General features: G+C 39.7%; 1 protein-coding gene across 1 annotated transcript in view; it reads left to right on the forward strand.

Annotated features, from left to right (window-relative positions):
• Gabrr3 (gamma-aminobutyric acid type A receptor subunit rho3) overlaps window positions 1-26190 on the forward strand; it is a 56910-nt gene that overhangs the window by 24346 nt on the left and 6374 nt on the right. The window contains exons 4-8 of the mRNA XM_006981605.3: window positions 1677-1900; window positions 5262-5344; window positions 6304-6444; window positions 11652-11804; window positions 25910-26106. Of these exons, the coding sequence (XP_006981667.1) occupies window positions 1677-1900; window positions 5262-5344; window positions 6304-6444; window positions 11652-11804; window positions 25910-26106 (798 nt within the window). The remainder of the gene's footprint in view (window positions 1-1676; window positions 1901-5261; window positions 5345-6303; window positions 6445-11651; window positions 11805-25909; window positions 26107-26190) is intronic.

The raw sequence follows: 26190 nt of genomic DNA on the forward strand, positions 1-26190 counted from the left end.
TGGTTCTCTTGGGAAGCTGCAGCAGTGTGGTGAGCTAAGGTTATTTGGTGACTATTCCTATTTCTCTGATCTCTACGGCTGTCACTCCTGTATTTGGCTCTGTGTTTCTTATTTAATAAGACTGTTTATAAATTCATCTACACTTGGTACTCATGATAATATTGGCTAGTGATAGTACTGATGTCTCAAAGGCAGGCACCGGTATCAGCTATCTGACTTCATATGTTCAGTGTTTGACCAATGACCTCTGGAGCAGACTGAGCATATCATTCCAAGTATGTGCCTCTTAAACCAATCCATACACTAATCCACACAAATCCCTGGGAAGTAGTGTCATGCTGTTGAAGAAACAGTTTGTTTTCTGGCCCTCACTCTAATCCACAGCCACCCACAGCTAAGGGTCACAGTTAATTCAGAGTGGACATTTTTGTAACCTAGGTTGTAGCTGGGCAAACAATTGAGACTTATCTTGTACGATGAATACTAAAGTCATGTTACACACATCAGTTTAAGAAAAGTTGGATTTGGGTTGAGAAAGATAAGTAATAGCAATTGTGAAAAGTGAAATATAGTCAAGAAAAGTGAAACACATTATTTATATCCTGACCCAATGACTCGGATGATAGGAATTTCTTTTCAACCAACCAAAATATTAACTGTAACTTCTGAATGCTATATAAAATTCAAATTCTTTAAAGTTTGTCTGGTTTTTTTTTTTTTACTATAATATTAGTATAGGTTTTTACTCCTCATTCTTATATTCTTACTGCTGGCATGCATGATATCAGTTCAGCGCCTTGAACTGTGCGAAACTGGATGCTAACACAGGTTTCTACCCCTTGTTGCCATATTCTTTTTTTTTAATTAAATTTTTTATTCATTCCACATACTAAGCACAGATCTGCCCTCATCCCCCCCTCCTGCTTCCCCCAAGCCTTCCCCCCATCCCTTCCTCTGAAAAGGTATGGCCTCCCATGGAGAGTCAGCAAAGCCTGGCATTACAGCTAGTGTACACAATGCCAGTTCAGAATGAGCCCTGTTCTCTGAACTGGGAACACTGGCAACTGCTTCTAGTGAGTGTGCATCTCAACAAGCCTCAGAAGTGATTCTTGTGGAAAGCATCACTTCACAGTATCCTTTCTATCTTCCAAGCATCAAATGTAGCCTTGAACCTCCAACGACTTGCTTTCCACTAATAAATACTGTGTTCACGCAATTCTTGTGCGACTGTAGTATCTAGTGGGAGATGCATTTAAAAAAAAATACAAACTGATGAACATAAAAAACAAATTTAAAGGTGAATACTTGCATAGATTTTTCTTAACTATGGTGGCATATGCTATAGTTCCAGCCCTCAGGAAGCCAAGGCAACAGGATCCTGAGTTAAAATATGGACTGTATTTCAATAGTAGGACCATGATTAAAAAAAAGTAGGAAGTAGAAAGGAAAGAAAGGAAGCAGGAAGCAGGGAAGGAAGGAAATGGGAAAAAGTTGGAGATGGGAGTGGAGGAGAGGTATGAGGAAAAGTGAGGGTTAGCCTCATCCTACATCTCTCTGAAACTACAATACAAACAATAACTTAAAACGACCACGAACACTGTGACCATTGGTGAGTTCATAATGCTGAAGTGATGATATGAACACTGGTTCTCACTGGTCCTTTTCTCTGTGCCCAGGACTTTACAATGACTTTTTATCTCAGGCACTATTGGAAGGATGAGAGGCTCGCCTTTCCTAGCACTACAAACAAGAGCATGACCTTCGATCACAGACTGATTCAAAAGATTTGGGTGCCTGATATCTTCTTTGTCCATTCTAAGAGATCCTTCATCCATGACACAACAGTGGAGAACATCATGCTTCGAGTACACCCAGATGGAAACGTTCTCTTCAGCCTCAGGTATGAGAGCCGCCTGTGGCCTTTGGCTTCCTTGGACCACGCCATCAAAACCAAACTTGCTGAGTCTCTCTTCACACTAAGAGCCCTGCTGTCTGGTTCCTGACACTGAAGGTTGGGGCACAATCAGATTGTGTAGATTATTTTCCCCACTTCTGTTACCCAAAACTTTAAAGAATTTCTTTCTATTCTGTATATTCCCAGTCTGGTCACATATTGTTTGGACAAATAAAGTGGAGCTGAATTCTGGAAATCCTTAAAAACCCTGAAACACAATTGTTTAGGTAGGTTTAGGTATGTCTAAACAATGGGCTTAGAACCTATGTCTATTAACCAACTCCCTCCTATTCCCGTACTGTACCAGGTAGTTTAGAATCTTGAATTAGCAAAATACTTTCTTCAGTGAGCCCCTTCATTTGTCATATGAAGGCATAATCACAATACAAGTTAACATAAATTTTCTCACTCGCTTTTTTGTTTGTTTTAGTTAAAACATGTATTCTAGCACTGTGCTGTTATAGGCTTTTCATCTTTAATGATCCATATTTTATTTTAGCCAAATGAGTTCTGTGCATATAGAGTGGCTTATAATAGAAATTCTTTTTAAAAAAGGACATGCCCAAGCTATTTAGCATTTTTAATGCTCTGGAAATCTGAGACAGGGTCTATAGTATGTTTTAAAAACTGAGGTCTTAGCCGGGCGGTGGTGGCGCACGCCTTTAATCCCAGCACTCGGGAGGCAGAGGCAGGCGGATCTCTGTGAGTTCGAGGCCAGCCTGGGCTACCAAGTGAGTTCCAGGAAAAGGCGCAAAGCTACACAGGGAAACCCTGTCTCGAAAAAAACCCAAAAAAAAAAAACAAAAAAACTGAGGTCTTTATCCTTGCAAACTGTGTGAGTTGTTCTATATGTGGGGGAGGATACTTGCAAATGTGATTAAGTTAATTATTTGTTGTTTGTTTGTTTGTAAAGATAGGGTTTCTATGTGTAGCCCTGGCTGTCCCGGACCTTTCCTTGTAGAACAGACTGGCCTCAAACACAGATCTGCCTGACTCTGACTCCCAAGTACTGGTATTAAAGGTGTATGCCTCCACACCCAACTCTAAATTGATGATCTCAACTTAGGAAAATGGTCCTGTAGTATCTGTATGGGCTTTAGATGCAGCATAAGAATCTTTATAATAGAAAAAGGAAAGGAAATCACATAAACACAAAAGAAGAATTGGCAATGAGATCCCAAGCCATGGACAGGTGGTGTCAACCAGTGTGAGTAGATGTTCCCCTGAGAAGGCTTACAAGAGTAATTCTGGACCAGTGATTCTAATCAGACCTCTGGCCTGCAGAACTGCAGAAAAAATACATTTATGTTGTGATTAGCTGTTATAGCAGCAATGAGAAATTATTTTTTTCATTAGAAATATCATTCACAGAGTAGCTATCATCAGCCATTTATAAAAATCTATAAAGGCAATTAGTGAGCAGTACTGTTTTCTTTAATTTTTTTAATGTTCATTGGTGTTTTGCCTGCATGTATGTCTGTGTGTGAACATCAGATCTTGTGTTGTTAGCTGCCACATGGGTGCCAGGAGTTGGACCCTGGTCCTCTGGAAGATTAATCAATGCTCTTAACTACTGAGCCATCTCTCCAGCCACACCCTACTCCAGTACTGTTTTTTATCAGACTCATAAACACTAGTGTCAAAAGTCACTAAGAATCAAAAACAGAATCATACCAAAGAGCCAATTGTTTTAAAGTTACTTTGATGAGAGGCTGAACAGTAATAAATAAACTCTGTGGATCTTATTTACCTTGCACATTCTAAAGTCTGTTTGGCCCTTGACAGGCAGATAATGGTGAAGTCACCTTTAATCTCTTGGACTATCTTGCCTGAGAAGAGCATTTCTGTTCATCTGGAGTCCATAAGCCATACCAGAGAGTATATGCTCATGGTGTTTATCATATGTTCCTTGTTCCATGATATTATTCTCACCTCTGGAGAGGATGAAACTAAGATCACTCATCTGGCTGGTCAACTGTCAGCTAACATTTTCCTCACCAAGGCCTTCATGACCTTTCCTGGTCACCAGTACTCTGTGCATGGTGCCATAAATATCACTACTGGCAGAATGATGTCCCACTTTCCAGGAAGGACAACTGAAACATGTTGTGATCTCTCCTGGACTCGGCCTTCTTCTCCTTCTCTGGTTGTTTTAATCCTCATTGTATAAAGTGCAGTGTTCCTCACTCAGGTGTACCCATGAGTGTAATAGCTGAGTTCTTTGAGTCTTTCTGAGGAAGCTTAACTCTGGAGGCATTCTTAAAGATACCCATACTCAAGAGGACTCAAAACTGCCATGAGCACAGCTCTTCAATCCAACAAAAGAACCAGTCCAGGCACAGATCCAGGTCTCCTGGTACCAGGTTGGGTTCTGAAGCCACCTAGCCAAAATCCTCTTCAGCCATTCCTTTCTGCATGTACACTATGAAGCAAGTGGTATAAAAAGCTCAGGAAATACTTCCTTTAATGTACTAGGAACACACCAGACTAAGTATGTGTTCTGCACATAAGAGCATCTGTTACTGATGCTTTGACTACTGACAATAAAATTCAGGTCACAGAAGACAAAATGATTCTACTCTTCTGAGTAACTCGGGCACCGGGCAGGAGCATCTGTTGCCTTTGTTTTTGCAGACTTGCTCGGGGCCTTTTAGGAACCTCTCATCTGCTCTTGTGGCTACCACTGCTCTCACTTTGACGCACGATCATAGGATGGCAGCTTCTGCCTGAAGCCAGGAGAAGCCAGGAGAATATGAAATTTTAAGAAAAAAATAAGCCTCATCAATATGCAAGCCTTTGCCTTAATAATTCCTGGATCGTGTGTTATGCATGTAGATCTATTGCTGAACATGCTCCCGGCTTTGCCTCAGTACCAGAAGGAAAATTTCCTAGTGCTTTGTGTGAAGGAAACCTTTACCTATAGATTTGTATTGCCACCACCCCAACTCTTTTTTACTGCAGACTACTAAATTTTGCATCTTTTAGAGAGCAGAACATGTTTAAATCCACAGAAAGCATCTAACATTGAAGTATTTTTCTAAAAAAAAATCAGCGCCAGAAAATGCAGAAGGAGCTTAGCAGGAAATGGTGAAATCAGGAGCAAGTGTAAGAATTCACTCATCAATATCTGTCTTGAGCAATCCCTACATTTCTGGGTTTGCTTTCTTGTTATTTGGACGGAAGACAGACAGGCCTGCTTTTCATTATCCTTGAAAGGCACACAAAGCAAGCAACCAATGAGATGCTTCATATGCTAGTTGGGCCATATGGAGAAATGATCGCAGTTCTCTTTCTTACTCCGTTACAGGATAACCGTTTCGGCCATGTGCTTTATGGACTTCAGCAGGTTTCCTCTGGACACTCAGAATTGTTCTCTGGAGCTGGAAAGCTGTAAGTCTTTCTGCCTGGTAAAACAAGCCTGAATCATTGTTGGAACACGCTCACACACTCACAGGGAAATAAGCATGTGTTTAGCAATCATTTAAGCATCATACCATATTTTTCCATCTTACCGTGTTTTCCAGTTATATTGTGTTGTTGTTCAGTGTTACACCACCTCTCTTTTTTCTAATGATGATGATGATAGATTGTCTTTCAAATGAGAAGATTCAGGGGAAAATGCTTTGGTAAATAAATATTCTGTGTTTTTCACAATAGCAATAAAAAGGCAGCTTCCTGACATTAGCACCGACTTTCCACGTGTGAAAGGTCCTGGAATCCTAAACCTGGACAAGCCCCAATTCTCTATTAGAAGTCCACAGGAACCCAGCTATGAGCACCAACTCCGTTAAGGGCTCTCTGTTCCAGCTCCCTATCAATTACTGTTACTCAATATTTATTTTTGATAAGACAGCTTAAATGTTGAACAAAACTGATGGATACCATCTACACATCTGTTCCTTTGTACACATCTATTACAAGCATTTTATAACCCAAGAAAAAAAATCATAAGACTCATTTAAGAATTTCATCCAACAGAGGTACATTAAAGAAATTTTAAGGTATGGACTCGGCTGTGTGAGGCAGTGCTCTGGCCTCACCCTGAGGGAGGCCTGGTTTAATTTCATATGAGAATGCACACAGATAGGTACATTGGAGAATTGTAAGCATCACAGAGGGAGAAACACTTCCATTCTGTCTTCAGTCTCGGGATTTTAGAGATGGATGTGGGGTTGGTGTTTGGCTTTGTTTCCTTTTGGAAGTGCTGGTTTGTTAGGTCCCTTGGAAATTATCTTTGGATACATAGCACCTGGATGCCATTGAACCAGAGACTGGGGGTTCAGAACTGCTTAAACATGGCTACAGACCTCACCTAACTTCTAAGACAGGAACCGTCTGTGTTACTGTAGACGCCTACAATGAAGAGGACCTAATGCTCTACTGGAAACACGGCAACAAGTCCTTGAACACGGAGGAGCACATCGCCCTTTCTCAGTTCTTCATTGAGGAGTTCAGCGCATCCAGTGGACTGGCCTTCTACAGCAGCACAGGTACGGCGCTGCACGCAGACAGTTCCGTGGGCACTGCTGGGCGCCTCCTGCCTGTGATGGAAACATCTTTCTCTCCCGCTTGTGCAAACCCTTCCAACAAGATGCCTCGATTCCGTTCTTGGCCCCTCCACTCTATGCTTAGTAGAACTTACAGAACAATCTTTGCAATACGGAAATCACTGCTCAAAACCCTTTCTAGATCAAAACCCTTTAGTGTTTTCCCATCACACTTAGAACCAAGGCAAGCTTCTCAATGATCTACACCCTGTGTGCTGCTCTGACCTCCCACCAACCCCTGCTCCTCTATCATATCGTCCTCGACTTTCCCCTCACTTGTTCTCAGACACTCTCATCTCATTTCTCCTATGGTGGCTTTGCTCTGCCCCTGTCCCACTATCTCATGACCAGTTGCCTGCTCTAGTCATCACTCTGTGAAATATCTTCCCGAATGGTGGTATCCTAGTTAGCCCTTTGAAACTAGGCCTCTTTCCTCACTATTTCCTGTCTTCACAGCATGTACTTCCAACTGAAGCAGACGCCTCATTGTCTATTGCTAAGTCTCTCTTCAGAAAGAGGTCAGAAACTCTGTCCGCCTTGCTAACCATTTCTTCCCAGATCCTAGAATATGCCTTACATATGGTAGATGCTCAGTAAAAATCAACAAATACAATTGAGTTAACAAGGTGCACTGTTGCCCTAAAGAGAAAATCTGTTTAAAAACAGAAGTACAATATATACTCTTCACCATGACTTATAGATTTCTGGTTTGGTAGCATTTATCCCAGGAGTTTTAAAAACTGATCTGGCTGTTAACTAAAGTTAGGAGCAGCCTCTTTCTGACCTCTTCCACAACACCCCACCCCCACAACCATTATCCATCATCAGGCTAGTGACAAGTACTCTGTGTCATTCTAGGCAGATAAAATATCAGTTTTGGTTCAAGGAGCTGGGTTCTGGCTACAAGGTGTGGTTGCAGCTGGCCTTCTAGGTTGGAGTTGCCCTGGCTAGAATCCTTCCCACATGCTCAGCCTTGGAGCTTGAGGAGCAGATACTGAGTTATCTATGTAAAAGTCATTGTCTTAAGAGTACAACCAAAATTTAAATCTCAAAGAGGCTAATTGCAACCCAGGGACCAATGTGTCTCTAGCTGTTTGGATCAGGGAGAAATGTCTGTTTTACTTGCTTGCATTTCACTGTTTGCTTGTGTTCTTTGACATTCAACAAATGATGCTATTAATTTTAATCATGTTCCTTGCATTTTCTGATATGCAAATAACACATTTGTGTTCCTTGATCACTTATATATCCCTGGCACATAGAAGAGTCTCAGAATCAAATTGTTGAATAAATGAATACGTGGTGGATAATCCAAAAAGAATTTCAAAAGTTCAAAGAGCCCTTGGAATACTAAACACACTTCAAGCAGACAAACTGTCATGATTCAGTTTTTTGCTTCTTTTGCTCCTTTTTCATATATGATGTCAGGAATTTAATATTTTTAGTCCTCAGTTCAATTTAATTAGTATTTAAATAAATGAATGTACATGGTAGACAATGATATATATGAGTTTTAATTTTTCTTTATTATTTCTGTGTTAAAATAACTTTGATACATGATAAATTATGTCTATAATCTGTCTTTTAAATGATATCATAATGTGATACATAAGAAACACAGGATTTTGAAGCTTAAATATCCAGAAATATATTTGGTAGAAATTCAACCAAATTTGAAGTAAAAGTAGAGGGTAAGTCTTCCAATTTCTAACTCTACCTCTAAATCATTCCATTCACTCTACCATTTATCACCCGGGCAGGATCAACACTAGGTAATTTTTATCCTCTTCTCTCCATGTTTTAGAGTCTGTCAAAAATCAGAAAAAACATCACTGAAAATCTGTTCACAAAGATGCTTTTACATATTTTTTAAACAAACTATGAAGCCTTAGCTTTCCAGTTTGATTATACTTTTAAGAAATAGAACTTTAGTTTCTATGAAAAATGGACTAAGATTGAATTAATTTCAGATGTCCAGTTTTGTACAGCATGATGTAGTTTGTTTTAATTTTAAAAGTAACTAATAGAAGAATGTTTAACAAAAGCTCATATTTGTTACTGGGGAAATAATTTATACACATGTGGGTATGTTTTTATGTGCCAGTCTGTTTTAAAATTCTAAGAAGTGGATAGAGATTGGGAAGAGTTTCAATTTTATTTCAGTTCTAATTTTGTTAAAACATGCACACTTTTAACGAGAAGGAATAAAATGGGTTCTAAGAGTAGAAAAATGCAAGAACACAGCATTTTGAAAGCTGTGTTCAAATATCAAGTTAATAGTCGCACCCAGATGTAACTAGTTCCCAAGCTTCAGAACGATGACCTTAGAAACTGATCTCAGTTCCTGAGTAGGTAGCAGCTCCGCCTCATGTTATCCATGAATTTGAAGTGTGGTGCCCTCCCATTTAAACATTTTAGCTTTATCAAAATGACTGTAAATGTTTTTCTTTACTCCCATCATCACAACTACCAACTATAACCACCACCCTCGAATTACTATACAAGGAAAATAAATAAATAAATCATGCATCTGGCTCCCAGGGTAAAAGCTGGAATTGGAGGGAGGTGTAGAAACTTACTTTCCATTTGTAGCTGAACCACGGAGTCTTACTTTTCTTACAATGCTTTCACCACTCCCATTGCCTCTGCACAAACCCATGGCCACCCAGTAACACCAACAAGTAGGAGAGGGTTTCTCTGTCCCTCATCCATTCCCGTGCTCTTCTAACTCACCTTGAACTCACAAAGGAAATACCTTGAGTTAATAAAGGAACTACTCCTACTTGTTTGGAACGCACCAAAAAATTATTTGTTATCAAACTAAAGTACAAGGGCAGCTGCCTAAGTTCACACTCTAGTCCATCACTTACCACCAGGACAGCCTTGGCAGAGCTGATTAATCTAACCCTCAATTGCTTTAGCTTTAAGATGGTGCCTCACAATATTCTCTACCTCCTGGGATTTTGTAAATTAACTGGCGCATATAACTAACTGTATGGGCAGTGCTGCTTGAGCAATATTAGTTAGAAACTCTCACCATCACCATTTCATTGTGATGCTTTTAATACAATCCGGGGTCTCAGTGTCAGAAAGTGATTAAAGGTGACAATATATAGGTATAGAAGAAGCCTTTAATGCTATCTTTGGATGGCACCTCAATTACCGCCAGCGCTTTTCTCACAGTCTTTAGTTCTGCTTCTTTCTACTGACGGAGGCAATGGGAGATTCCCTCCCATACACATGCCTAAAATGGAGTTCACATTAAAAAGGATGATGCCACACACATAAAGGTATGGAGAGTTTGTGACTCACATTATGAGCTTCCTAGAAAGAGCAATCCAGGCTGCCTAGCCGGTCTGAAAATAGCTGAGAACACAGGAAGGAGCAACTGGCTTGGAGTTTTATGGTGGTTTGGGTAGAGCTAAGGTCTAGGGTGTTCCTTTTGGTGAAGTAGACACTGATGGCTTGAAGTTTTCCCAGGTGCCAAAAGAGGGTTTGTTCTATTTTTGTGTTTGCGGAGTTTAGTATTATTAGTATTTGTTTTTGTTTTTTAGTTTGTTATTTATGGGGTAGAAAGAGACATAGGAATGGAGACTGGGAACTCTCAGTACTTTAATATTAAAGATGAAATCAGACTCTCTGTTACACTACCTGGAGTGATGATCCAACCTTCTTACAAGGCAGCATGACCTGTTGCAATGGGTAAGGGAGCCCTGCTGGCCTACTGTCCACCCAGTCCTGGTCTTGCCTTCCTGATCCACAGGGTGGAGCAGCATTCTTCCTTCCTGGTTAATCCCTTGCACCAGCCCCACCAATCACATCCCAGATAATAATTCTCTAGAAAAAAAGTTAAAGAGGTGTAGTTTAGTGATATACATTTACCTCATATTTCTGAGGCTCTTGGTTTAATCCTTAACATTGCAAAATAATAATAATAATAATAATAATAATAATAATAATAATAATAATAAATTTATTAAAAGAATAGTCACCTAAATTTATTTCAAGAACTCAGTAATAAGCAGAAAGCCACATACAATCAACCCTCTGTATCCATTGCTCTCACATCTATGAACACAGCCAATTGTGAGTTGAAAATATTGGTGAACATATTTGTACTGAGCATGAACACAGCTATGTGTTGTCATAACTCCCTGACTGATGCAATATAACAGCTATTTACATTGCATTTACATTGTATTACACACTACAAATAAAAGAGATTGTTTAAAATACATGGTCAGATATAAATGGGCTATATTCAAATAATTCTAAAGGATTTTAAATGAGCATTTCTATAGAAATCAGTATCCAAGGGTTCCTGGACCCAATCCCTTTACACATCTGTAAGAGTAACTATACTGGAATACTATCTTTATTTATAAATTATTTTTGTGATTATTCAGTGTAGCCTGAGACATCATGATGAATAATACTCAGAGATGTTCTACAGATGGTTGGAAAACTTGGCTTTAAACTTCTTTATATACCCTGGTTTCTCTTAAGGTCATATAAATCTTCTGCCTTGTAAACGTCCTTATAGTAAATGCAAAAAACCAGAATTCTGTGCACTTTGCTATGGAAATGACAACAATTGCATTTATCATCAGATTAAATAATATCACCAACATGAGCTTATGTGATTCCAACAATATTCCAAGAAATATCACCATTGGTAATCTGTTGCAGATTGAACCCTTAGTGAGTGTTCTGGATCCCAACCTAAGGTCCAAATCTTTTCTTACAGATAAAAATGTTCTTCATTTACAGCTAATAAATGATCGTGAATTCTGACATGCAATCATCAATTGGCACTGAAGCCTTTGCTTCTTGCAGAAACACTGCAAACAACATAAGTGTGCAAAAGGGTCTTTAAATGCCACACACAATATATAATTACTACTAGCCCCCCCCCCATGCTTAGGTATAGGAGTTAAGCATAATTTTGGATGCATAATTAAGTAGACTGTAGTTCAGGCCATCTAACAGTGTTAGAATGGAAGCTCCAGTACTGGCTGGTGCTGAGGAAACACAGGTGGGTATGTCACAGTCTGTGATAGCTGAGAGTTTGACCCCTGAAGAGCACAGCAAGTGGCTAATCGTGGTATCTCTTAGAAACCTGTCTGATGGTAACTGTTCCTTTCTCCTAGGGTGGTACTACAGGCTTTTCATCAACTTTGTGCTACGGAGGCACATTTTCTTCTTTGTACTGCAGACCTATTTCCCAGCCATGTTGATGGTGATGCTTTCATGGGTTTCGTTCTGGATTGACCGGAGAGCTGTTCCTGCAAGAGTATCCCTGGGTAAATAAAGTTTTTCCATTTGTTGTAAAATTATAACATAGAAAGACGGGCAAGGAGGCAAATAAAAGAGGATGCTGCATGGAGAAGTAAAAATAGTGGTAGATTAGTTAGGCTGGGGCTGTGTGTTCAGGTGAGAGTATTTGTCTTTATCTGGCTCCAAGGACGAGTTGTAATTGGGCTCTTTCTTTGGCAACTGAGCATTTGAGGGTGCAGGTGTTGCTGACTGGTCAGCAGCTTAGTGATGGATAATTAGAAAGGAGAGTGGGGTTATGAAGAAATAAATGAGCTCACTTAAAAAAAATTCTTTGACACTAAAGAAACCCCCATCCCTTACCCAAGCTTATTTGGCTTTGTAAGACAAATGTTCTACAGCAGAGAAGAAAGAAGCCTTAAAGGAATTCACACTGCACTTTTGGTGTCTCAATAAATCCCAGGGCAGAGCATGCTTAATAGGAGAACATGAGTGCTGATGAGAAATTAGAACTAAACTCGATGAGATTCAATGCCAGTAGGATTTCAGGGGAAACACAAAGCCTGACCCATTAAGTCACCGTGTGAGGATGGTTACGTAATCCATCCAGCATGTTAGATGCTACTGTTACACACCCTGATTTATGGGAACCATTTCAAAACCACTTGGTGGTCATTGAGTCCTTACAAAGTGGGATGTGCCAAGCCAAGCACTTGGAAGCCGCGTTACTTAATGAGGACCCAGGAGTTAACGCCACTTGCCTTCTTTTCTAGTTTAGGACAATTTCTGGTTTCCCCTAATTTTGTGTTTTTTAACCTGTCAAGCTCTATCTTGAGAGAAGATTTTAGTAAGTGCTTTCACAATCATTGTAACTATAATAAAATTCATCGTAGAAAGGATTGTTTTTGAAGTTAATGTGCACAAATTTTATGCATACTTCGAAAGATCATTTGAAGGCATAAAATATTAATGTTAATAATTTGTTCACCTCTTTCCCCTATAAAAGCCACAGTATGCAAGCACTTCAGACTTGAATATCTTCAAGGAAAAATATGATCTGAATGAGTAATTAAATTATTTTGACTATGCCTTCATATCAGAACATCTGTGTCCTGACCCCAGTATAAGAGGGGCAAGCATAGACCCAAACCAGAGTCTGAGGGCACATGCCAGCCCTCGAGAGAGACTGAGAAAGGCATTCAGTCTAAATGCATATTAGCATGACTTCTAATCATATCTCTGAAGTTGACTGCTATGCATTTATACAGTGATAATGAATGGCAGCTCTAAAAGCTAGTAGACCAAAGTGAAGAATGAATGCAGAAAGTCTATGCTCAAAGCCTCTCTGAAATCCCACCTTGTATCTGGATTTATCCCTGAGAGATAGGAGAATTTTATGTATTTATGTAAATTAGCATCCAAATCAGAGCAGCCTCTCTCCCACTTCTACTGCAACAAAAAGCAGCTTTCCCGTGGCATTGCTGGGTTCCCGGGCTTTTGCTTCCTACCACCCTCAAGTCCCGTCTTTGTCTTCTTGCCTTTCTAAATGCAGTGTTGCACAGTTCCTGCAAGGCACAGTGTGCTATTTCAAAACATGGTCATAATGTGTATTGACCAAATTAAGTAATTAACATTTCCACCTCCTCGTAAGTTTGTGTTGGTGCCTTTGAGCTGCTAGTTATTCATAAACTATATAGTAAGCTAGTATAAACTACAGTTCCTACTGTGTCAGAGAACACCAGGACCCACTTTGCTTGTGTCTGGGTACTCACTGCTAGCATCTCTCTATCTCCTCATCTCCTTACCCTTTCCACCCTCTTGTAATTAGTATTATGCATTCTGATAACTTTTAAAATAGCTTCTACATGGAGGGAATATGTCAAACTTATCCCTCTGTTCTGACTTACTTCATTTAACATAGTGTCCTCCAAGTCCACCCACTTGCTACAATGGGCTATCACTTTTATGACTTCATAGTATTTCGTTCTGTATGTGGGAAATTTTCATCCATGTAGCTACTTTTTTCACTTTATTAGCATTTGTTAATTGTCCAAGCAAATGGGATTCATTGTGACATTTTCATTAAGTATATAATATATTTTGATCATCCTTAATCCCTTATCAGCCACATCCTGCTGTTTCCCTTCCTCTGCCTCCAAACTCTCCTTCTCCTGTTATTATCTCTATTGTTGTTATTTTCCTTTAATTGTTATTGTTACATATATACACACATAGATACATAAATGCAACCTATTGAGGACATTTAGTGTTGCTCATGTGTTTTTACAGCTGACACTTGATACTGGATATTCACTTAGGGAACTCATCCCTAGGGAGGACCAATTCTTCTTCTCTCAGCGGTTGATGACTACCGTGGGCCCTTATGAGATTTCCCCCATCCATGTTGGCAAGTCAAGTGGTGTTGTCATTGTTCTCATTTGGGTAGCCATACTGTTCAGATTTCATAGGTGTAGATTCCCTGTCTTATATAGAAAACACAGTCCACCAGCAGATATCCTAGTCTTTTGGCTCTTAGAATTTTTCTGTCCCCCTTTCCAAGATGTTTCCTGAGCCTTAGGGGTAGGGGCTGTATTTTAGATATATCAGTTGGGGTGGCACCCATGGTCAGTTGTTCTCCTATTTTTTTTACCAATTTTGACCAATTGTAATGGCTTCCATTTGCTGCAAAAAGAAGCTTCAACCAGTATAATTTCTAACTAAATTCTAATACTTATCCTTATACCTACAGATAAATATAGCTATTGTCCATGTATCTATTGATACATGTACATAGGCTGAGCATTGTAGATATTAGCTATTTTGAACAATGAAGTAATATGGGTGTGCAGTTATCTCATAGACATGCTGATATTGTTTCTTTCTGACAGATATCTAGAAGTGAGGTAGCTGGATTTTGGTAAATCTATTTTTAGTCTCTTTTTTTTCTTTTTTCTTTTCTTTGCTTTTTTTTTCGGTTTTTCGAGACAGGGTTTCTGTGGGAGCCCGTTCTGGGGTTCCTCGTGGCTTTACCCAGCAGGTCCGAATAGAGGATGATCAGGACCACGGGCCTGAGTGCAGGTGTCTGAGATGGTCTGCACTTGGCTGTGCTGGGGGAGGAGGTCTTTTGCTCCACCCCTTGGCGTCTCTATAAAAACCCTGGACCAGAGACAGTCGGGGCCCGTTGGAATAGGTTCCAGGCCCTCTCGAGGCTATCCTTTATTTTCTATCTGTTTATCTCCGCAACATTCTCCGCTATAAATCCTTCTATCTAATATTTCCTGCTGCTCGCACTCAAGAAAACTCTGGGAAGCTGTGGGGGTGGTGGGTAAACGCCCCACAGTATGGCGCCTGAACAGGGACTAAAGAAAAAAAGGGACTAAAGAAAGGGGAAAAAAAGGGACTAAAGAAAGGGGGAAAAAAGGGACTAAAGAAAAAAAGGGACAAAAAAAGGGGGGACTAAAGACAAATGAACAGGGACTTAAGACAAAGTAATAGGGACTAAAGATAAAGGAAAATAATAGTTTTATTACAGAGTTTTTGGTGAAAGTGCTGAGTTAGCCCTGCCAGTGGAAAGGCATGCCGGTGTTATGGAATATATATATTTTTATATATATATATTTTTGGTGAGGCAGGGGTTTTATCCTCGAGGGAAAAGGAAAGCGGACTGGAAGGATGTCCGATGCTGCAGCGAAATTCTCTTCTGTCAAAATTTTCTATCTTCTATCCCTTTCTCAATTTCTATCTGTGATAAGTATAAGATATAGGGTAGTAATATAGTTTAGGAAAAACTTAGAAGTATAAGATTGTGTAGGAAAAAATAAGTAAGGCAACTAGACAGAAAAACTCAATTTTCTAACTTTGGGGGCTTTGAAAGCAAACTGGGGAAAAAAATCTTTCTTTGGGCTTTTCGGGTAGTAAAAAAGCTCTTCTTTGAGCTTATGGGGAAGAAAAAGTTTCCTATGGAAGCTTTTGACCTGGGGACAGCTGAAATGCTAAGTCCAAGCGGCAGGAGAAAGTAATTTCTCCCTGAGGCAAAAATGGGGGTGTAAGAAATCAAAGTTTAAAGTTGGGAAGTTTTGGGAAAAGTTGGTCTTTCTCCTGGGGGAAAAAATCTTTCTCTTAAACTCTAAAGCTTTTCTTGAAAAATTTGGGGGAAAAAACTCTCTTAAAAAGCCTTAATCTATCTCTCTTAAGAAACTTAGAAACTAAAGCCTTTCAAAACTCGCTCTCTCAGAAGGACAAAAATTAGAATCACCTGAAGATATTAGTATGGGGACCACCTGTGATTAGCTCTAAGGGAAAACAACAAACTTAAGACAACAAAACCTCTAAGTTCTTTCAAGCTTTAACAATCCTCCCTGCAATGCAGGAGGCAGGAAAAAGTTTCTAAAAACCCCTTCTAAGCTCTGTCTCTTCAAGCTAGTAAAAGACAGTGGGTCAGAGTACCCTGAGGGAAACGCTTGGGGAGAGAGTGGGTGAAGAGCTACAGAGAGCCCAAAAGGGCAGGAAACTTTTCCTGAAAACAGAAAAACCAGGCTTTTCAGTTACAGCCAAGCTGAGGCATCAAGGGTTTTGTCTGAGTGAGCGTTTCAGAATGAAAAGGTCCTAATGTAAAGATCCCCTGAAGCAATGCAAACTCCGTTAGCATTGTATCCTAGCTTCTGAGCAAAAACCCAGAGGCGACTGGCCAGTGTCTCTGAGTTGGAGTGCATTTCGGGGATACTAGGGTTCCTGCAGTTGTAAACTTCCTGGAGCACAGAGCTGAGGCAGGAAGGTGCAGGACCCAGGGGAAGATTGCTAATGAATAAACAAAGCTAAAGCTGGTGGGAACGGCACAGTTGTCCACTCTCCTACAAGTCCCGGGGTTGATAGGTCCACAGATGCAAAAAGGAATCTGAGAAAAGCTTTCCTATCAGCGTATGGACCTTTCTGGGAAAACAGTAAAGCTGAACTGGGTCTGAAGCAGTCGTGCTGCCGAGTCAGAACGCTGTCTGGGGAAAGAGCCCAGTCAGGGCAGAAGAGACCTATCCAGGAGTAAAGCTTTCTTTTCTGTCAGAGAAAGCACCTCTTTGAGAAAAGCTTTGTTTCAACTGACTCCCCATGAGATGAGGGAGTGGAGCCCTGAGGGGTGATTGCCTCTGGCATAAGCTCTGTCCTTGAGCACCCAGACAAGCAAACACAACCCACTGGGGGACTGGGCCAGGTGAAGGCCTGATGAGGCAAAACACCTGTCCAATGGGAGTTTAGAAATGGCGAAAACCTCCCTTGCTAAGCTTGATTTATGAACACAAACCTCAGACCCTGAAAAAAACAAACAAACTAAAGCCCCTACCTTCAGTAGCAGGGAAAACCGCCGCTCTAGTGTCGGAAACTGTTTCTGGGGTAGAGGGGATAAATTGAGACCAAACTGGGAACTGTCTGGGAAGAAAGACTCTGAAGAAACAGAAGGGACAAACACCTCCCCAGAAAATGCATGACCTGACAAAGCTGCTAGAATTTGAGGCAGATTCAGGGGGAGAAAAAGAAAGCCCCTACCTCCAAAGGCAGCTAGCAGAGGTACAGAGCCGCAGATAGCTGAAGCTCTGCATCTGGGGAAGGAAGGAGCAAGCAAAATGAGATAAATCAGTGGGAGAAAATCTCTCTGAAAGAGCTATGAAAAAGCTGTTGTAAATGATCTTGTTTTTCACTGACTGGCTAAAACAAACACAAGCCCCGAGAAAAGTTGCTATCAGAAATGCCAGCCTCAATGCGTGCTAACGAGGCAGGTGCGGTTCTGATTCGGGGGCCAGTGTCTGATGAAGTTTGAAACACCTGTTGAAGCCAGCTGAGGAGAGAATAGAAACCTCCCAATGTGCCATAGCTGAAAATGTAAAATGCTTGTTCAAATCTCCCATTGCAAAAGCGAAAAACTTTGTTCAAACCTCCCAGGCAAGAATTTGTAAGTAAGTCTGGTAAAAGAGAACCAGTTGACTCTCAAACCCGATAAGAAATATGAGAAATGATATAAGGGACTGATATGGGACTGATATTATTATGGACTGATATAAGGGAAATGCATTCTGGGAAAGGTAGTTTTTCCGCTAAAGATGGCGACATTGCCCTGAAACACTTTTGTCAGCTCAAAAATACATTCATGGTAAATTTAAAATACAGCCTTTAAAAAGAATAAGGAGGAAAATCATCTAAGAGTTTAAGTATCCGTTCCAATGAAAAACTGAAAGGATACGGAACTAGGCGCTTCGTGGTTTGGGGCTCCGTTGGTAAAATGCCTTATTTACCCTAATAGCTGTGAAAAGTTTTTACGGTAGTTGGATGACAAAAAGCTACCTAGAAGAGCAAACAAGCCACTTTAAAATCCTCAAAACAAGGGAAAGCAGTTTGTACACTGAACTTTGTCTTAGATATGAAGAAACATGTTGAAATTAAAGTTCTTTGCCTTTTGAACAAACTGCCTGCAATGAGTAATTCCTTTGCAAATCTAATAAGGAGACAAGGAAACAGGCATTCAAAAAAGAAATGACTGCTTTATAGATGGGAAACAAACTTCAGAAAATCTAACTGTCTTACAAAAGAGTTGCTTCACCTGAAAGTTCCTTATAAGAAATCAATGCTAAATATCACCGCTGCTAATAACATCAGGAGTTAAAGCTAACGAAGTGAAAATACTAAATCCTGAAACTCAAGTGAAATGGAAAGAATCCCTGCTTGGGATTTGGAAGGGTCCGGATCCTGTTTTAATAGGGGGTTGAGGACATGTCTGTGTTTTTTTCACAAGAGGAGAATGAAGCTCAGTGGTTACCGGAGCATCTGGTAAGGAGCGTGGAACTAAGGAAGGTCAGCTCCAATGATGTTCCTATAAAGGAACCAGAATGAAAGTGGCTCGATTGGTGTTTCTGAGGTTTTGTCACTGGCTTAATACAAACAGTGAGGAATAAGAGTTCGGAGCTGTGCCACTTTTGGCTTTACTAGTTGCTTTAGAAAAATACCTTATATCACCTAATAGCTGTGCAGTTTTGACGAAGAGCTTTACAGCAGCTAAATACAGTAATTTCACCCTCAGCGTAAAGTTTTTCAGTAGAACAAACCAAAAGTACTGCTGTGATAGAAACGTTTGTTTGAATTGAAATTCTTAGGGGAGCTATTATGAATTTGGGTGAAGGGACAGCCTCTAGTTAAAAACCGTTTACCGTTGACAGTGCATCTCTGCCGGTTCGAAAAGGCCCACTCCGCAACTTTGGGGTGTGGCTTTGTCCTGAGAATGTTACAATCCCCTATCAATAAGTATCACAACTCTATAATGACAACACTCACTAAATCCCAGTGCTTTATAACAAAGCTAACTATAAATGATGTACACACTTCCTGTCTAGTTAAGAGAATCTTTATAATAGAGATAGTGATAATAATTAAGAGTAAGAAGTAGAAAAATGAAAATATGTGAGTTTGTAGAAATTCTGTCTTGTTACATCGGTGTTAAGAAATCTTTAGGTGTTTGCTAAGTTAGATATATGCTAATGGTAGCCTATATAAGTTTGTAAAATAGATCTATAGAGTTCCTTTAAGAATATAAGCTTGTAAGAAGTATCTAAGGTAGTCTTAGGACATGTAGTAATAAGCTTGTAAGATGCTAGTTGTAAATGTAAGTTTAAATAAGAAATAAGATGGAATGAATATAAGTATATAAGAATTAATAAGAAATGTATTTGCTAAAGTAGTTCTATAGTTTCCTTAAAGTATAAATAAGTAGATGTTAATATGTTATATGTGAGTTTGTGAAAAAGTGTAAATGTTAAGTGTGAGTCTATTAATGTATATGGTGAAAACACCTGAGACACAGGAGATAGTGTCCTAGTAGACTGCAAAGTAGGCAGTCTGAATGATTTCAAAAGCTCCAGAAGCCGCTAAGAAGCTAAGAATGGCAGACGCCAGAACCAGCACAAGGCATCCGCAGCTGAGATCCGTGGAATATCAATGCAGCACAGAAAAACCTGAGCTAACAGCAAAAACGGTGCGGTTTAAAATATTACTATACTAAAAAGGCCTGTCTGTGAGAACAAAAGTTGCAGAGACGCTTGTTTGAACAAAAATTATTAACTGCAAAAAGTTTTGGTTGAAAAACGTCTCTTCATATTTGGAAGTGAAAGCCTGATACCAGAATTTAAAAGGAGATAAAATTACAAAAACATTTTGGTTATGGATTTCTTCAAATTTGGAAGGCTAGTACCAATATTTATCATTTGAATTTTGGTACTTAAATGAAATGAACAATAGAGATTTCATTGCAATGGGACAATTTTGAGCTTACTTATAGTAATGACCTAGGAACAGTTTTCTGGAATTGGGTTAAAAATGGAACTGTTTAAATGAAGAAATGTATTTCTACTTAGAATCAAGATGCAATTTTGTGTATGCATATATGCTTTATTAACTGGAGATTTATGAATTGTTTTGTGGAACTGTTGATGTAAAAATGGAATTACTTATGGAACTGGTTTTGTGTTACAAATGAAACTGTTTAAACAGAAAAGTTTGGGTTTTCTAACTAGGCTTGAGATTTTGCTTAAAAATTATAAAGAAAAGGAGGAGCTATGAGATTGAATTATGTTCGCAGAAACCTATTGACATTAATGCACCCTGGCTTTGTGGAATTGAGGAAATGTTTAAGTTTGATGTGAATACATCGAAGTTTTTCCTATGTTCTGTTAACAAGAAAATTCAAATGACTGAGTTAAAGTTGTAAGACAGAGAAAATTGTTAACTATATATAGCACCATATGTGCTAATTCAAATGGTTCTGTTAAGAGTTTGCTTTGAGTTGTAAGATTGAGAGAATTGTGACTATGTATAGCAATATTTGTTAACCTGTTAATGGTAATGATGAAGCTAAGGGATTCTTGAAGTTTGTAGTCACCGAGTTTTGGTTTAGAAAGGGCTTGAGGCAGCTAAGACTGCTGTAGTCACCTTGGACCTAATTCAAAAGAGAAATGCCATCTAGATCATCCTCTACTCCCATACTGGGAGGTGTAACAGCTATGGAGATTGCTGTAAGCCATTAATAGTTATTTTTTTATATATTAAGAAGGGGGGACCTGTGGGAGCCCGTTCTGGGGTTCCTCGTGGCTTTACCCAGCAGGTCCGAATAGAGGATGATCAGGACCACGGGCCTGAGTGCAGGTGTCTGAGATGGTCTGCACTTGGCTGTGCTGGGGGAGGAGGTCTTTTGCTCCACCCCTTGGCGTCTCTATAAAAACCCTGGACCAGAGACAGTCGGGGCCCGTTGGAATAGGTTCCAGGCCCTCTCGAGGCTATCCTTTATTTTCTATCTGTTTATCTCCGCAACATTCTCCGCTATAAATCCTTCTATCTAATATTTCCTGCTGCTCGCACTCAAGAAAACTCTGGGAAGCTGTGGGGGTGGTGGGTAAACGCCCCACAGGTTTCTCTGTGTATCTTTTCACCTTCCCTGGAACTCACTCTGTAGCCCAGGCTGGCCTCAAAATCACAGAGATCTGCCTGCCTCTGCCTCCCGAGTGCTGGGATTAAAGGCATGTGCCACCACCGCCCACCCAGCTATTTTTAGTCTCTCAAGGAACTTCGATACCGTTGTTCATAAACTTGGTGTGTGTGTGTGTGTGTGTGTGTGTGTGTGTGTGTGTGTGTGTGTGTGTGCCTGCCTTTGTTGGCCACTGTAATTGGGGTAAGATGATCACTAATTATAGTTGGGCTTGCATTTCCAATATGTACAAAGAATTTGAACATTTTGTTTTGCAACTTGCTGGAAGTTTAAATTTCTTCTTTTGGGTGAGAGGTGTTTGAGACAGTTTCTCTGTGTAAGCCTGGCTGTCCTGAAACTCACTTTGTAGACCAGACTGGCTTCAAACTCAGAGATCCACCTGCCTCTGTCTCCCAAATAGTGGGATTAAAGGCATGTACTACCACCATTCAGCAATGAATTTCTTCTTTTCAAAAATATATACTCATATTCCTTGCTCATTAATAATTGGATTGCTTATTTTGTTGTTAGGTTTTTAATGTATACTTTATACTTTGGATATAATTTTTTTGTCAAACTAATGGTGTAGTTAGAAAAATATTTTTCCCATTATATAGGTGGTCTGGTCATTGTGTTTGTTTCTTTTGCTGTGCAGAACTTCTTAATTTGATTTCGCCACTTTCGTCTAATTTTGCTTTTATTTACTGTGCCTCAGGAGTGTCATCTAAAAATTCATCACCTGTACCAATGTTTTGCAGTGTTTCCCTATATTTTCTTCTAGTAGTTCAGAGTTTCAGGTGTTATGTTCAGACAAATGGACTTATTGATTACTTCAGACTCTTGCAATAAATTTTCACTGAAAATAATGAGAAGTATGATTTTTATTAAATAGCTCAGGAAGTGATGGTTTCTAAAAGGTTAGTTACAGTGTGAAATCTGAAACTGCCTGTTAGATGAAAATCCACTGGTCTATTCTGTACTGTGAATGGGTCTTTCACTCATGGGTTTAGTTACTTGAAAGGCACAAGCTTACTGAGTAACTTCCAGATCTCCCAAAGATTTCTGCCATTTATTGTATAACACCAGAAAAAGAACAATTGATATTACCATTAATTTTTTTATAAAAATTGAGAAGTGGGAGGTTCACAATGACATGTATAAGTTTGGTGGCATTCCAGGGTGGGCTTGAAAGTGTGGGTCACATGGTTAACAATGAACAGCATTGTTCTTTCACTTAATGTGATACAGTGATTAGCCCAAGTTTAAGAAAATCAGTGCCAAATCCTCAAATTGGAGTGATTGATTTGCCTTGTTCATTTGAATAAAAGTGGTGTTTCACTGAAAAGGAGGATAGGAAGTGGCAGAGACCTTACTATAACATGTGCAAAGCCCTGTGTTTGTTCAGCAGTACCACAAATAGTAAATGAATTGTTGATCAAGAAATTTCCTAGTTCTCCTCTTGACTCCTGTAACTGAGGGTTTTCCTCAAAATAGCCTTTGTACTTCGGTTTGTAAAAACACCATGTAAACTTCACATTCCATCATACAAAATAGCTCAAATGAGTGCACACATGCAAGAGAAATTCATGTAACTATCACAGAGATGACCAAAACCTCTAATAACAACCACTGGACACTGGTACCCCTATGAGTGGAAATTGCTGCTTCTGGCCACTAAGTGGTGCTGCCATATCCAATCCATATCTTTCCCTTATATGCTTCTTATTGTCATTGTGCCGATGGGCATAGGAAAAATGTTCTTACTCACATGAAGGCCAATGAAGACCACTCCCTCCCTCAGGAGAACTGTTTATAGCTCATCCACTGAAGGGGTGAATAAAGTTAGACATCCACCAAGTGGATGACTGTGTGCTTCCTGCTGTCATTGTGGTTAATGAACTGCTGCTCCATCATGCCCGTCAATGAAACATGGACGTGAAGAATTCTCCCCAGACAGCCCTTAATTCACATACGCATGTGATTAAAAGTTAATATGGTGAAACTGTGAGGGCTCAGGGGGCTGAGTCAAATGGCCTGACAAAATATTTTCTCATAACACTTTTCTAACTATGCATACTGATATCAGTAGGTGGGAATGTAATTTTCTAATGTAATATAAGACCTTTCCTTGAATGAATGGTCAGTTCATGTGATTCAAAACCCCTTTACTGGGATGTTAACTTTAATGGATCTGCAAGGAAAACCATTTGTCAAGATTAATGTATTTCCAAGGGATGGCTCAAGACATAATAAGTATGTTTAATGTGGCTCTAATAGTCCCAACTTCCACTTGTATTGCTCTAAGAATTTATGTCAGTTATCTTACCATTTACTCCCCCTATCCAACCATTCTTCCTCCCCACTCTCTCATTAATTTTGTCATTATTATTATTGCTGATTTTATGCAATGAAAATCTGGACTGCTGGTTATTTAAATAAAGAGTGGTAAATTAGTTGGGCTAGGCATCCTTTTAAAGAAAATGATTGATAGTTAATTCCTCCCTGGCAAATATAGATACTGTGGTTCATTTTTATTAATCCAAATAGTCAATGATTCCAGTGTATATTCATAACTCATGTACACTTGTAACTTTCCTAAACCATTATTTTATCCACTAAATCCAAATTGCTGTCTATTGAAAAACATTGATGTTCTATGCTCCATGTCTTATAAAATGAAGAGAAGACATTTACATTTATTTTGATCTACTGATGCTATGATGGAAGTTACTGAATAAGAATGTGAGCTCAGGATTTCCTCCATTCCTAGAAGGATATCTTTTTAAGACTTCTGACCCACTGAAAGTACAAAGTACCCTCTTCTTGCCTTTTGACATGTTCCCCCCCCCCCAGTACTTTGTAGCATCTTTTCTCAGAGATCTGCCACATATGGAAATTGATTTGCAATCTTATAAACAAAGGATATTTCCTTCCAGGTCTAAATGAGTGGCAGTAGTTATACAATAAAAAACATCACAGGCTTAACACTGACAGGGAGAGATCCGAATCCTGTTCCTGACAAACTGTGGGCCAATCGCTCAGCTATTCTCAGCATACATTTCATTTTTGTAATCTATGGTCAACATTTACCAAAGTGCCTGGTAGGTAAATATGTGACTGAAGCAAACAACTTTTTTTCTCTTATAAGGAAAACATCTAATTGAGGGAGTTCATTTACAATTTCAAAGGTTCAGTCCATTATCATCATGGCGTGCAGGCAGACGTGGTACTTGCTACATCTTGATCAGAAGGCAGCAGGAAGTAGACTCAAATCAAACAACTTTTAAGCTATAATCTTGATTTCAGATGTATGTGTTGCATTAATAAAAAATTCACAACTCCATGTTTATGTCTCAAGTGTGTCTTGAAGCCAAAGCATGAAAACAACAGATAGCTTCATGCAGACTGTTTGTTGTTACTGTTTTTATTTATTTGTTTGTTTATTATGTATTTGTTACCTGGTTGCCTGGAAACCTGAGATTGAATGACAGTCCCTTTGCTTAATGTTAAGAGCTAGAATAGAGAGCTTAGAAGTTCAAGTTGGTGTCAAGAGGAGATTCTAGATTTTTCCCATGACAACTGTCAAATTACCAAGCTGTAATGTGCTTTGTTATACAAACTAAAACTTCATTTGGAATTCAGTGGCTCTATAGAGTTGCCATTGTGTTTGACATAGGCCTTTCTGAGAGGAGCGCCTCACACAGTCCTGGAGAAAGGATAGAAGCCTCTTGGCGAAAGTGTCTCTCAGTCAAGAGTAAATCACAGTGCTCTTCCTGCTGCTGGGGACTCCACGATTCATGAACTCATCAAGGATTTCATTTGTACTTCCCTGGTGCAAAGTTAACAAATGAAACCACCCTAGCCAGTGTGCATTTCAGATTGTACCTTCTCTCCAGACAGTAGTGTAGCAATATTCTTCTGAGAGATTAGGGTAGAAATCGAATAGCTCCCACAGCTAGTATTTTAGAAAAATCTGAATCACTTCTTCCTCCATTTGTCTCCCAGCACTCAGATCTCTTCACCTGAAATGCTCGTGTAAGAGAAAAAAAAAAAAAAAGACAGAAGGGAAAAGAGAATAGGAAGGGTGAGGCTTCTAGATTCTAGAAAAGGGGAAGGAAGAGAAGAGAACAATGATGGAGGGGAGGGGAGAACGAAGGGGTAATGACCGACATTTACCAGCTGCTCAGAAACAGCCTCCAACGGTAGCACACATGCACTCTGAGTTTCAGTTCAACTGTCATTTCATTTCTGGGAGTTCAAAGGAAGTAATGGTGGCTATTTTTTTTTTTTTTAGCATTCTTGATGAAAGAAAAATATGGAGAATAGTAATCTTAATAGTACTTAAGATCAACTGAGAAAAAATGAACTCCCTTTGATTGGAAGTTGCTCACCAAAGGACAGGCTCCAAACATGTTGGGTTTTGTGTGTTTCAGTGAAAGGAAAGGACTCTGTGGGAAACAGTGGTGGAAAGAAAAATCCAATGAGAACCTTTAGGTGTGTGTCCACAGCTAGCATGCAGAGGTTCACGCCAGCTCTGGGACACCAGATTGATTGATTGTGTTTTCAAGGGACATGCATTGATGATCCCGTCATGGAATGACTGTGTCACTGAGTCTGTCTCCCCCTCTCCTTGAACTGCAGGAATCACCACGGTGCTCACCATGTCCACGATCGTCACTGGGGTGAGCGCCTCCATGCCCCAGGTGTCCTACGTCAAGGCAGTGGACGTGTACATGTGGGTCAGCTCCCTCTTTGTGTTTCTGTCAGTCATTGAGTATGCGGCAGTGAATTACCTCACCACAGTGGAAGAGTGGAAGCAGCTCAACCGGAGAGGAAAGGTACAGCTTCGCCTTGAGTGTCAGCTCCTTTCAAAATGTGGCTGGCTTGGTTTCTTTTCCTGTTGCTGTGATAAAACACCCTAA

Source organism: Peromyscus maniculatus, chromosome 12 (assembly GCF_049852395.1).
Source record: "Peromyscus maniculatus bairdii isolate BWxNUB_F1_BW_parent chromosome 12, HU_Pman_BW_mat_3.1, whole genome shotgun sequence".
NCBI lineage: Eukaryota > Metazoa > Chordata > Mammalia > Rodentia > Cricetidae > Peromyscus > Peromyscus maniculatus.